Genomic DNA, 11,303 nt, shown 5'->3' with positions numbered 1-11,303 from the left:
ACTCATCGGCTATAATAGCGGGCTAGACAATGGAGCCCTTCAGTTCACTTCCTTCAGCCATGATCTTCCGCGTAGTTTGCTTCGTTGTGTCGCTCTCGGTAGCGAAAGCCCAACATCAGTGGCCCTATCCATCGTTCCAGCAGCAGATTCAGCCACCGCCACAGGCTCACCAACCCAATGGACCTTTTCCACCTGGTTTCCTGCCGATCGGATCCAACGGCCTCCAACCATTCGACGGATTTCCTTATGGAAACAGGTAAGACTGTGGCCCCAAAATTCAATTTCCTTTGTCTTTTGATAACTTCCTCGAAATTGTAGGCCGATTTACAATGGCGGACCTCCTCAGCAAATGTTTCCGCCTCCCCGGATGCAACTATTGCGAATTCAACTTGTCTGCGAATCCGTCCCCGCACAACAGCCACCTGTGAGTAAACCAAACTACTCGAACAAACATTTTGTTACAATAAAACTCATTGCAATCGACAGATAATCCGTTGGGTCCGTCGGGACAGCTCGACAGTAGCCAGCACGGCAATTACCATTGCGGAAGGAGCCAACGCCGTTGACCCGAATAAGTACACCGTTAACTTGGAAAATCTATCAAATGGAGTCATTCGTTCTGTACTCACCATAGTCAGACCTGAGCCGGACTCTAGTCAGGTAAAAATAATTGCAACCATTTACCTACGGAACGGAAACCGAAAAGAATTAAAATTGGCACCATGCAGGCGGCTTACAATTGTCAATCCGTTTCCTCTTCAACTTCAACGGCTGAGAGTCGTGAAGTTTACGTCATTGGTAACCGCCAATTCGTCAACGCCAACATGGCCTATCACGCTGCAGACACATTTACACACATCACTGGAAACTGGCAACAACGTTCGGCCGCTGGCCCTGCCACAGAGGCAGTTAAAATAGTGACACCCAATCCACTTTACCTTAACGATCTGAATCAAAGTGGTTGGGAAATTTATCACGAAGATGAAACGCACGAAGAACGCAACTCTCCGACACACAAATCAGTCCCGCCCTCTGTTGTTGCCGGCAATCACACTTCGATCTAGGTTCAAGACTTGCAAAATAATTTTAAGAAACGTAATAATAATGTATTACCCCCAAATACACACAACAAGAGGATAGGCAATCGTTTGTAATCAATATTTTCTTTGTCTGCCCCTCCAACTTTTACCCTTTTTGCCTTTGTTTTTGCCCGTTGGTTCCGCCTCCAGAACTGCCAAATGCTGGGAAGAATGTAAAGCATCCCAAAGTTCTTTTGCATTAACACCGTTTTCCAACAGTTCATGCAACTCCTCCTGTTTAAACAAAAAGAAAATGATTTAAAAATTCCTTTTATTCTTCAATAATGGTACGGCAATGTTTACCAGAGATAAAGAAATCAGCTGACCCAAGTCCTCCACCTTATTCAAAACTCTTCGGATGTTTTTGGTATTGATGCCAGGTAATTTCATCATGAAATCCTATTCAAACAAATACTTCCAGATTAAAGATAAAATCGAATGGGGCAAGTAAATGTCTAAACTGACGTGGATGGCTGGATTGTATTTATCCGCATTCTTCTCTGTGTAATAATCCGAGCTAATGGATGCCGCTTTGGCAGGATCTGGTTGTTCTCGTCCTTTCTGTTATTCGAAACGAATTTACAATTTTAGACATCCTTAACAAACGTAACCTGGGTTTACCTTCAACTCTTCAAAAATTTCAGCAGTTGCGTAGGGGCCAGGTGACCAAACGATACGCAATTTAGGAAAGTGCAACGTAAGCAGTTGCAAACGCGAGGTAACATCGGTCAACGAAGAATCATCATTGGACAAGTAATATTTTCCCTAGATTTAAAAGCGGAATTAATACGGGGATAAGTAATTTTTTTTTAAATCCAGAAATTTACCTGTAAGGCGAACGGTTTGTCGTGATCAAATTCAATCAACAGCATAGGTTTAGCATAATGACGACACATTTCTTGTGACTGATTGTAAAGGCGACCGTTATTCAATGAGCCAATCAAATCGCTCAAACTCTTCCGCTCAACGCAAATATCCGGCGTGAGGATGTAGTCGCCAACCTATTGGTGATTTAAGAATATTCAATGAAATACACCGTTAATGAAGATGCAAAAGAAGAGACTTACTTCGATAGTTATCGGTAAAATATCAATGCCTCTTCGGTGAAGGAGCGAAGGCAATTCACTGCGGAATTCTCTCATATCAACGACCACCACTTGACGGACATCTTTGCGAGTCATTTGACGAGTGTCGAGTGGAACCAACGCCATCTCAGAGGCCTTGCGTGGATCTCTCACGAAATCAGGATGGTCATCGGTGCGGCCTTCACGATCCTCTGGAATCACCATCGTCTACAAAAGCAATTCAATGAACCAGACTATATCAAATTTCAACGCACGAATAAACAACTAACCGCTTTCTCGCGAATAAGCATTTCAAAGGCTTCCTTCTCTTTCCTCAAACTAGTCAAGTAGGATTGTTCCTCGGCGGATGCGTCGTAGAACATAAAATAGACGCGGACGGTATGTTCTTTATGAGTGGCTTGATAAACTTCAACCTAATAGGAAGATAATTAATTGAATTTACGCAACATCGACGGTGATTCATGTTTCTACCTGGCGAATAAATGATACATCACAGTCGTACATGATCACGAACCGTGGACATAACTTGTATAATGTTCGGTGGAGGCCGTAAGGATCCGCCCCACCTTTAAGCGGTTGAACGATGACTGTTTCGTCAACATGCTCAGGTGATTCATTATCATTCTCGTTGGTATTGTGCAGGCTGTATTAATATTAGGTAAAGAAAATGATTTTTCGGATTAAATATTATTTGGTAATTAGTAAAATATAATTAAGTACTGACTCGTATTTTTCATAATAATTCTTGGGCGAATTTGATTTTTTGAAGATTTTCTCTAGAAATTCTTTTGAGCCAGATTCAAGAATTTGTCGGAGTTGATCGCAAGTTCTATCGTCCTCCGCTACGATTAATGTTTTGATGGACGGAAATTGTTCACCTTGGACAGCGATTTCTAAACGGATCTCTTTCAACACCTCAGCTAGGGCTATCCATTTTGGGTTTTCTTCCAGTTCGGGCTTGGCTGAAGAAAGAGACACTTGAGTGATCGATCGAATCCAGTAATATTTATTTATTTACCATCTTCTTCCAGCGATTTTCCGTAAACTCGGGCTTTGGTTGTAATGAACAGATTTTCCGCAGCATCCAGCAGCATCCAACCGGCGCTTTTCAAAGCCTTTTCCGTAGTCTTGAGGGATTTGACAACTACGTTGAAAGTCACGCAGTCATATTGCGTCAAAGTGAGCAGAAGATTTCGTAGAATGCCCAAGTCTTCGAGAAGCTGTTTCGTTTTTCCACTAAGCTGTAATTTTACATATTGAATTAATGCAAGTTGATTTAAGTTGAAGAAATCAAACCACAGCAGACAAACCTGATGCCACACTGGTTCCAGCTGAAACTTGATAATTTTCTTAAAGCACTTGGATAAGGCATTTTCAACTGTCATCTCATCCAGATCCAACTGTATTTTTAAATTAAAGCTTACGACGATTAGGACATTCTTAATCCAATAGGAAATAAATAACTTGTATACCGATGGATTAATACGTCTCAACTCCTTAACGCTAAAATGTATAAGGTCCAAAATTGCGGTTTGCATCGTCACCATGTACGGAGTTAAGGGTAGGCGTAATTCAACAACGTCTGGCTAAATGTTTTGAATGAACTATAAATAACTAAGATTAAAATTTTCGAAAAGTGTTAATTAATCACACCTGATTTTCTTTTAAAGTCGACTGTATGGTGGCGTGAAAACGAGGCCAGAGAAACAGATTGCGCACATATAACGATTTCATTACACGAGTAACTTGACTGAACCCTCGGGTAAAACTGATTGGAGAGCTTGAAAAAGCTTTGATGAAACCTTTCTGTAAATAGAAATAACAACAGTTAACTTGAATATGCAAAGCGGTAAAATTTAAAAAAAAAAGATCGTTACTTTATTTTTTTGTCGGTAAAGTCGAAGAATAAATGCTTCCTGTGAGGTTTCAATAATACGATGAGCTTTATAAACAAGCATTCCAGTAACCAAATCAATGGGCATACGATCCATCAGCATATCTACAACCAAAATTCTGGAGGAGCTAAATATAACTCCGCCTTCCATGTAAACAGACTGCCTGAAGATGAACAAATTTATAATAAGTAAAACTGTTGTTAGTAAAAATATACGTAAAAACACAGAATTACCTATCATTAACACTGAACTCCGATGTAAGGAGCTTGGGCAAAGGTTTGACGCCCATTGAATCCAATTCTCCAGTGAAAAATTCTTCCTCTTTTGGTGTAGTACCCAGCACTATCACTAAATTTCCAGCATCACTGTACACTTTTAACAAATTGATGAAAACACTTTCTAGACCTATCCCTTTTGCAGCTATCACTAGCCCATCTTCATTTAAAATGTCCAGAAACATTTGATTTTCAAAGTCAAGCATTTTGAGGCTTTTTTTTCTGTCAACTAAGCAAAAAGCACTTCCAATAGAATCTCCAAAAATGTCCACAGCATTGACGAAAAAACAGACTGGTCCTCACTCTGAATTTAGAAGGTAGAATATTTATTTTTTTAAGGAACAAAATAAAATAAAATAAATAGTACCTGAGGAATTCTGTAACCTGTGTTTCCGGAACCTCCCACTCTTGTTGTTTCAAAGGGTTCTATATCTAAAATACTTTCAAAACCTTCTTTCAGTTGATCAAATTCATCTCTTAGCACAACTGTCAGCTGAAATATGGTTGAGGGATGCAGCCCATGGCCATACACTCCAACGCCAATTGGTCTTTGGAAACTTGAAGGTATGTCTACTCGATCAGTCCCACATGTAGCAGAATGCAGGCAGTATTCAGATGTGTTGTACGAAGGATGCAATAAGTACTGAGATATGTATAAATCTGCATCACCTTCCCTATAAACATTGTACACAATAATAGCTGAATAAGTTTCTAAAAAATTTGGTTTATTTGCACAATGGATCTTTAAAGTGATACTCACAAGGATTCAAGGATTAAGCTGATCGGTCCGTCATAACTCAAAGTGAAGTATGTGTAATTGTCACCGGCTACGTCGCCAACTACTGATTGTAAAGTCAAGTCTTTACAGTCTGTGATGCACCAGAACTAAATGTATTGAATACCAATGGACAGTTAGCCAACTCGTTCTTGATTGCCTAAAAACTTAAATACATGTCTACAAACCATTAACACTGTGAAGAATCCTAAGAATAGTTTATAACTCATCTCAGTTTTGTAACAGAAGCAGACATCACTGAAAAAATTACAACAGCACGCCGCGCCATCTGTGAACAAGGCGATACATTTTCACACATTTGATAATTACACTTCCCCGAGATTCCGGGGAAATAACAAATCAATAATATTATAATGATAAACCCCCAATTGCCTTCCAGTATGAACGTATTTCATCAGTAACATAATAATCATAAAACAATATTATTTGGTACTTAATTAGGACCAAAGAAGAAAATCTTTTTTTGAGCAGTCGTATTACTACTGTGACGAACATTGGTCTCTATCTCGCCACTGGTTTCAGAACTGCTCGACTCCGAGCTATCATCGGAACTACTATTATTATTCTGATGATCGTCCACTGTCTGAGAAGTTGATTCCACGTTCAGTAACGAATTGAAGTTGGGCATTTCTCCTGATGCGATACTGCAAACCCCCGTTGATACAGCCAGTTGATCAAACGCTGGGATGATATCAGGCTCGTTCATCACTGAGAGAGGCGCTGGAAGGACGGAAGGAACTTCTAATAGAGGCGCTGGAATCATTGGAGTGGGTGCAAAATATTCTACTGAAGGTTCCACATGTCTTACAGGAGTTGGGAGTAAAACAGGGACCACTTTATCTCTCGGTGACGGAGGAAAGAACTGTATCTCTTTCTCTCTCGAGGTTGGAGTAAAGACATCTACCACTTTATCTCTTGCTGGCAATCTAGGACTAGGCACACGCATTGGTGACATAACAGTGGGGGGCGGAACAGGTAGTTGAGGTCGTGGGGTGCTGTGTCCAGCGTAAAACTCCATCCCAGAAGCCAATTGATCTAAATCTTGAAGAACCTAAAATTACGACAGTCAATCCATCAAGTGAATGTGTAAAATAAAAGAAGAAAAAAATTAAAAGATCATACCTTGACCATTTCAGGCCGGTCTTTGGCTTTTGTGGAAGCACACAACCAACCCAAATGCATGAGCGGTTGGTATAGCGCAACGCAAACTTGACCGGCTTTCACATCGCGCAAATCTGTTTGCCCGCTGTTCTCTATTTGGTCTCGCAGATAAGGGTGCTCTCTATGACTGTCGTACGCACGTAGTCCAGTGCCAAGCTCGAACAAGACTATCCCAAAGCTGAAAAGAATCGAAAGGTAAAACCACGAACGGAAACCCAAATATGGAAGGATAAGCTCCATAGCATACCTGTAAGTGTCAACCTTTGTCGAAATCTTTTTGCCTCGCAAATATTCATCGGGTAAATAGGGACGCGTTCCCAGTACACGACTGACCTGAAAAAGCAGATAATATTAGAAAGGGGAACGTTTGCTGCAATGGATGAATTCAAGCTTACTTTAATGTGTGTATACTGAGTTTGAGGGCCTTCCCTAGCTAAACCGAAATCACCAATCTTTGGTTCGAAATTCTTGTCTAACAGAATATTGGCACTTTTTATATCGCCATGAATTAATGGCTTGTCTCCCATGGTGTGAAGGAACTGAAGCCCACGAGCTGTCCCCCGGGCAATGTTGAAGCGCTGTTCCCAATTCAATGGATAGGTCCCTTGCCGACATAAAAGGCGATCTTCCAGCGATCCGTTTGGCATAAATTGATAAACCAAACAGGGAAAATTGCCACCCAGTGAATAGCCGTACAAAGGTAAGATGTTATCGTGTCGGACGGCATTCAAGATACGAAGTTCTCCCATCGACTGCTGCATAGGTATGAGGTTGGCACCGGCCAAGCCTTTCTACAATCCAATAAAAGGAGAAAAATCAATAATATTCAAATCACAAATTTTAAAAACAAAATTAATTACATTCTCCATGCGTTTGATGGCCACTTGAGTGTTTTTCCACGTTCCCTTGTACACTGTACCGAAACCCCCTTTTCCAAGAATAGAAACCGTGTTCCAATTGTTGGTTGCAATCGACAATTCTTGCTCGTCGATGGGCGGAATGTTTGACATGGCTGATGCAGATGAAGCTTCGCTAAATGCTGGAGATGAATAGTTATATATAGATATGTGTAGAGCAAATAAAACTTTGTCTCTAAATATACCCGAGCTTTCTGAATCTCTTCTAGGAAGGATTCCGTTAATAGGACCGTGTTGGGGTGATGGATTTGGAGGTTGTGCGGGTGAAGGAGTGTTCCACGAAGCTTGAATGTTTTCACTTCTAGTCACATCACTTTGATTGATGGATATTGGTTTACTAACACTTGGATTGTTTTGACCCAATTCAAATGGTGCTAGCTTGGAAGGGAAAGCTCTTTCACAAGGTGGAGAATTAAAATTACATGAATCAACAGATCCTTTTGCTCCACTGGGACTCTACTCAATGAAAACAAAACAATTAACAAAGATACTTAATGATATAAGATTTTTAGTTACCCTTAGTGTGGCTGTGCTCAATTCACTGTAGTTTCCAGGAGCTGCCGCAGCACCAAGTTCTGTTTTCAGTAATTTTGACAGATTCAGTTCTCCATTTCTCACTAGGACATGGTATCTTTCATCGACTGATAAAGATAGAGTTAATTTTAGAATATCATATGCTTCAAATATGAATAATTAACAATACCATATGGCATCAATATTTCAAGAGCCCTGTAGTGCTGCATTTTGGAGAGCAAGACAAAAAGCTCGACAATGGTATGATTTTTCTGACCCCAGTCTGAAAACATTGCCATTGTCGGTGATTGGGTATTTCTGCCAAACTCATTCAATCTAGTAACATTGTACTGCATGAAATCACCTATTGTAGACAAGCAAATAAAACTGTAAACAGAAGGTTCAGGCCTAGCAATTGCATTTTTAATGTACCAAGTTCTTTCCATTGATTGTTGTCATCCAGAATGTTAGCCAGATCACGTTGCGGTATGTAAGGCAATTCGTAAATATATTTGGGCTTTGGAGAGGCCGAAGCCATTTTCAGCACTTCTGGATTAGAACAAGTGAATAAGACTCATAGACTACAAGAGCTGATGACTAAAAACATTAAAATTCATCAATAATAAGAGAAACTCACTACACGAAAACGCAGCAGCACGAAACGATAAATTTCTCACCAAAACAATGCGAGAGCCACCTGTAGTTGCCATTCAACATTAGTCCTATGTCCTATTCATGACTTTCATGTTCCCTAGCTCTGGCCTCTTCCCTGTACACTAATTAGTTTTTTTAAAAATTTTACCTAGAGTTATTCAGATTCAGTTATTTGACAGACTAACATCAACAGACGATTAAAAATTAGATAGGCTTTTCGGAAGAATTCAGCTTACACCATCATCAATCATAATAACTTACTCGTTATTTTATCCATATTATGGACGATTTGGGTGATAATGCAAGATGGTAAACAGTACCGTGTGAGAAACCACTAATGACAAAATTTATTCAACAAATTTCACAAAAAATGACTTTGATAGATACTTGGTGTAACAGTGAATATTGTTCATTATAAAAACTTAGCATTTTACAAACTGTACTGCAAACGAACCCTGTAACGTTTAAAAAAACACCCAAAACGAACGTTGCCGTGAAACTTGTATGCTTGTATCCAAGAATGTGAAAACGGACATTTCTTTACTTTTTACGTAAAGTGCTCCGAAGTTGATCGGTTTTATGCGATTTTTTTCGAGTCTGATTTGAATATTCTAATTGTGAAATGAACATGACATTTTAGTTCATGGCACGTGCGTAACGCTAATTATTTCTAATGTCCCGACACTATACTCACCACAACCCTCTATTTATAGATTTCCCTTTGATAATTACAGTCTACTGAGCAGCGACTTTAATAAACGATTGATGTTTTATATTGAAATTGACCATATAGAAACGCCACAAATATACATCATCTCATCAGTCCTGCAGGACCTCCAAGGCTGAAGATGAAATGTGTTTGGTGTTCGTCTGTTTCTGTTATTATTTATTAAACTGATATTTCAAGAATATTATGATTAACAATAATACAGTCATAGCGCCATCTGCAGTGCGTTCTATAGCATCTAAATAATCGGAGAATTATTCTGAAATATTAAATGAACTAGCGTCTGTACGCTTGGCGGTGAAAACTCATTCTTTCAAACACGCAACAAGCACAATCCTCGTTTATTTCTTATTTCAAGATAACAAATACGACACAAGTTGGACAAAATGAGTAATGTTCATTTCAAGAATAAGAAATTGAATTTGTGCAATGCAATAGAAAGCATCTACAGTGAAGCAAAACGATGTTTTTGAGTACTTCTGAAAATTTTGTGACCTTCTGAAACCAAACTGCAAATCTAACCAAAGGTGTGCAGCAAAATTCTGCACCTCTTTGTCACGTAACCAATAAACAGTGCCAGGCTGTCAGGGAAAGTACCCAAAATCCCTATCTTAGTCGATTGCAACTTGAAATTTAATAACGAGGATGATGAAAATAATAATCCAGTTTATAGGCATCTAACGACTTGGGTGTCACATTCGGCAACAAGTGTCCAATCTGAGAACAGGAAAACCGCTGTCATTATCTTTCCCAATGGCGACTGCGGATTGTCTAACAGAGAGATAAGGAAGTCAGTCCAAAGCCGACAACAGCACTCATAAATTGCTAGGAGCGTAAAAAAAAAGATAACGAGTCAACTTGGCTTTTCAACAAGCCTCCCCTTCAAATAAAGCTGGGTTGTTATCGTTCATTTGACTGAATACTCTTTCATGAAGTCTTAAAGGTAGAACATAACTGTACTTTGGTGGCGCTCAGTGTGCTTCAACTCCACTTTAACTAGTCTATCACCATTCTTCTTTAGCGCTCAAAAAAACCTGCAAGGTAAGTGTCTTATTCAACAATTCACGATTTGAAATTTTGAAAACATTTTAATGTCAAATTGCCTATGCAGGGTTAAGCAAATAAAATACGAAATGGACTTTGGCGGGCTTCTGCTGGTTTTTTGCGGTTTGATCGTTTTGGGGGCCGCCATTGGAATGTGCGCTAAATGTCGCAGAGGTCGCTCGGGTGGAGTCGATTTCGGTACCACTCCCGGAACTGTGAACACCAAAGGGTCGGAGAACATCGTCACCGTAGAGGACGGATAAAGGCAAACGCTGCCTAATAATAAATTAGGCGAATGTTTGACTATTTCATCTATCCCTGTTCTATCATTGTCGTCCATTCTGAATTAAATCAAATAGCCAACCAGTCAATTGTGAATGCACGAATTGCCTTTTACTAGAGAAAAAGAACCACGGACAAATTTCTACTTTCTGATTCATTATATGAAAGGCTATGCCTATGATTTTGAGTACTGAAATAAACTACACACGTTTTAAAATTATCATTGGTTAACCAACATGAAACGACGCTACGTTTAGATAACAAGTGAACGCGGCACCGCGCACGCAGTTGATTATGGTGTCCCAATCACTGCGAGCATATATGAAATGTAACCAGAAGTAAAAGTAAATGTAGCAAGTGAAACTGACGAAACGCAATTCACGACTAGTGGGGATTCCAGTAAAGAAAAAGAAACGGATAGACATTATTCGGAAATTATAACTTATGTTCTCATTTAAACTCGCATTTAAAAAAAAAAGTTGTTTAAAATAATGTTTAAATAATTTTAATTTGAGTGTTTAACTTTAAACTTCCACTGTTATTGGAAAAGAAAATTGAGATTCATAGCAGTTCATAGAATCAAAAAGGAATAAAGAATATCAACCTTAAGGGCGCAGGATTTCGAACAACACGTACACGAACTAATATCAGTTTCTCCAACCTTTTTTTCCTCGTTTACTGGCAGAAAATAATCTTGAATAATTCAAGCGAATTCCAATAAGGTTCACAGTGTTACGGTTGCGTATGGCTGACGACAGATCGTGATCACACGCCGTTTTCTAACAAACAAAGAGAATTGCGATTAATTGATAAAATTGATTGTCAACGTGATTGATTATGGAACTACTTTAAAAACTTGAGAGGTAGCCTGGTAA

At 39.4% G+C, this 11,303-nt stretch overlaps 3 protein-coding genes and 1 long non-coding RNA gene across 4 annotated transcripts; 2 read left to right on the top strand and 2 right to left on the bottom strand.

Moving 5' to 3' along the window:
* The first annotated feature begins 14 nt into the window (after positions 1-14).
* LOC124316253 lies at positions 15-1,103 on the top strand. Its single transcript, XM_046782087.1, has 4 exons — positions 15-256; positions 319-424; positions 487-660; positions 729-1,103. The coding sequence occupies exons 1-4, from the start codon at positions 30-32 to the stop codon at positions 1,062-1,064; spliced, it is 843 nt and encodes a 280-aa protein (XP_046638043.1). The 5' UTR covers positions 15-29; the 3' UTR covers positions 1,065-1,103.
* Positions 1,082-4,840, bottom strand: LOC124314591 (DNA repair endonuclease XPF-like). The gene is made up of 16 exons (XM_046779795.1): positions 4,702-4,840; positions 4,293-4,638; positions 4,042-4,222; positions 3,818-3,970; positions 3,637-3,750; positions 3,475-3,564; positions 3,183-3,405; positions 2,889-3,126; positions 2,636-2,807; positions 2,434-2,577; positions 2,147-2,371; positions 1,907-2,080; positions 1,701-1,844; positions 1,545-1,640; positions 1,383-1,478; positions 1,082-1,313 (listed from the first exon to the last, which is right to left on the bottom strand). Exons 2-16 carry the CDS (start codon positions 4,538-4,540, stop codon positions 1,155-1,157), a joined length of 2,457 nt encoding a protein of 818 aa, XP_046635751.1. The 5' UTR covers positions 4,541-4,638; positions 4,702-4,840; the 3' UTR covers positions 1,082-1,154.
* Positions 4,841-5,310: 470 nt separating this feature from the next.
* On the bottom strand, positions 5,311-8,580 carry LOC124314710 (serine/threonine-protein kinase pelle-like). Its single transcript, XM_046780033.1, has 10 exons — positions 8,359-8,580; positions 8,154-8,270; positions 7,912-8,085; positions 7,725-7,849; positions 7,394-7,664; positions 7,152-7,330; positions 6,687-7,082; positions 6,539-6,624; positions 6,253-6,469; positions 5,311-6,181 (listed from the first exon to the last, which is right to left on the bottom strand). Exons 1-10 carry the CDS (start codon positions 8,429-8,431, stop codon positions 5,564-5,566), a joined length of 2,256 nt encoding a protein of 751 aa, XP_046635989.1. The 5' UTR covers positions 8,432-8,580; the 3' UTR covers positions 5,311-5,563.
* A 940-nt stretch (positions 8,581-9,520) lies between these two features.
* LOC124318718 lies at positions 9,521-10,648 on the top strand. The gene is made up of 2 exons (XR_006912428.1): positions 9,521-10,143; positions 10,214-10,648. It is a non-coding gene; the product is annotated as an uncharacterized LOC124318718 (long non-coding RNA).
* The last annotated feature ends 655 nt before the right edge of the window (positions 10,649-11,303 follow it).

This window comes from Daphnia pulicaria, chromosome 1, assembly GCF_021234035.1.
Source record: "Daphnia pulicaria isolate SC F1-1A chromosome 1, SC_F0-13Bv2, whole genome shotgun sequence".
NCBI classification, from domain to species: domain Eukaryota; kingdom Metazoa; phylum Arthropoda; class Branchiopoda; order Diplostraca; family Daphniidae; genus Daphnia; species Daphnia pulicaria.
This window is presented reverse-complemented; position numbering and strand designations above follow the sequence as displayed.

What these genes read in the sequence shown, in the direction of transcription:
- LOC124314591 (XM_046779795.1), bottom strand. Translation starts at nt 4,540, where the DNA reads ATGCTTGACTTTGAAAATCAAATGTTTCTGGACATTTTAAATGAAGAT. An exon ending in TGCTTATTCGCGAGAAAGCG is followed by an intron (nt 2,372 to 2,433) that starts GTTAGTTGTTTA and finishes TTGCTTTTGTAG; the next exon opens with ACGATGGTGATTCCAGAGGA. An exon ending in AAATTTTTGAAGAGTTGAAG is followed by an intron (nt 1,641 to 1,700) that starts GTAAACCCAGGT and finishes TTCGAATAACAG; the next exon opens with AAAGGACGAGAACAACCAGA.
- LOC124316253 (XM_046782087.1), top strand. Translation starts at nt 30, where the DNA reads ATGGAGCCCTTCAGTTCACTTCCTTCAGCCATGATCTTCCGCGTAGTT. An exon ending in GGATTTCCTTATGGAAACAG is followed by an intron (nt 257 to 318) that starts GTAAGACTGTGG and finishes TCGAAATTGTAG; the next exon opens with GCCGATTTACAATGGCGGAC. An exon ending in TCCCCGCACAACAGCCACCT is followed by an intron (nt 425 to 486) that starts GTGAGTAAACCA and finishes TGCAATCGACAG; the next exon opens with ATAATCCGTTGGGTCCGTCG.
- LOC124314710 (XM_046780033.1), bottom strand. Translation starts at nt 8,431, where the DNA reads ATGGCAACTACAGGTGGCTCTCGCATTGTTTTGGTGAGAAATTTATCG. An exon ending in TGAAATATTGATGCCATATG is followed by an intron (nt 7,850 to 7,911) that starts GTATTGTTAATT and finishes TATCTTTATCAG; the next exon opens with TCGATGAAAGATACCATGTC. An exon ending in CCATCAAACGCATGGAGAAT is followed by an intron (nt 7,083 to 7,151) that starts GTAATTAATTTT and finishes ATTGGATTGTAG; the next exon opens with AAAGGCTTGGCCGGTGCCAA.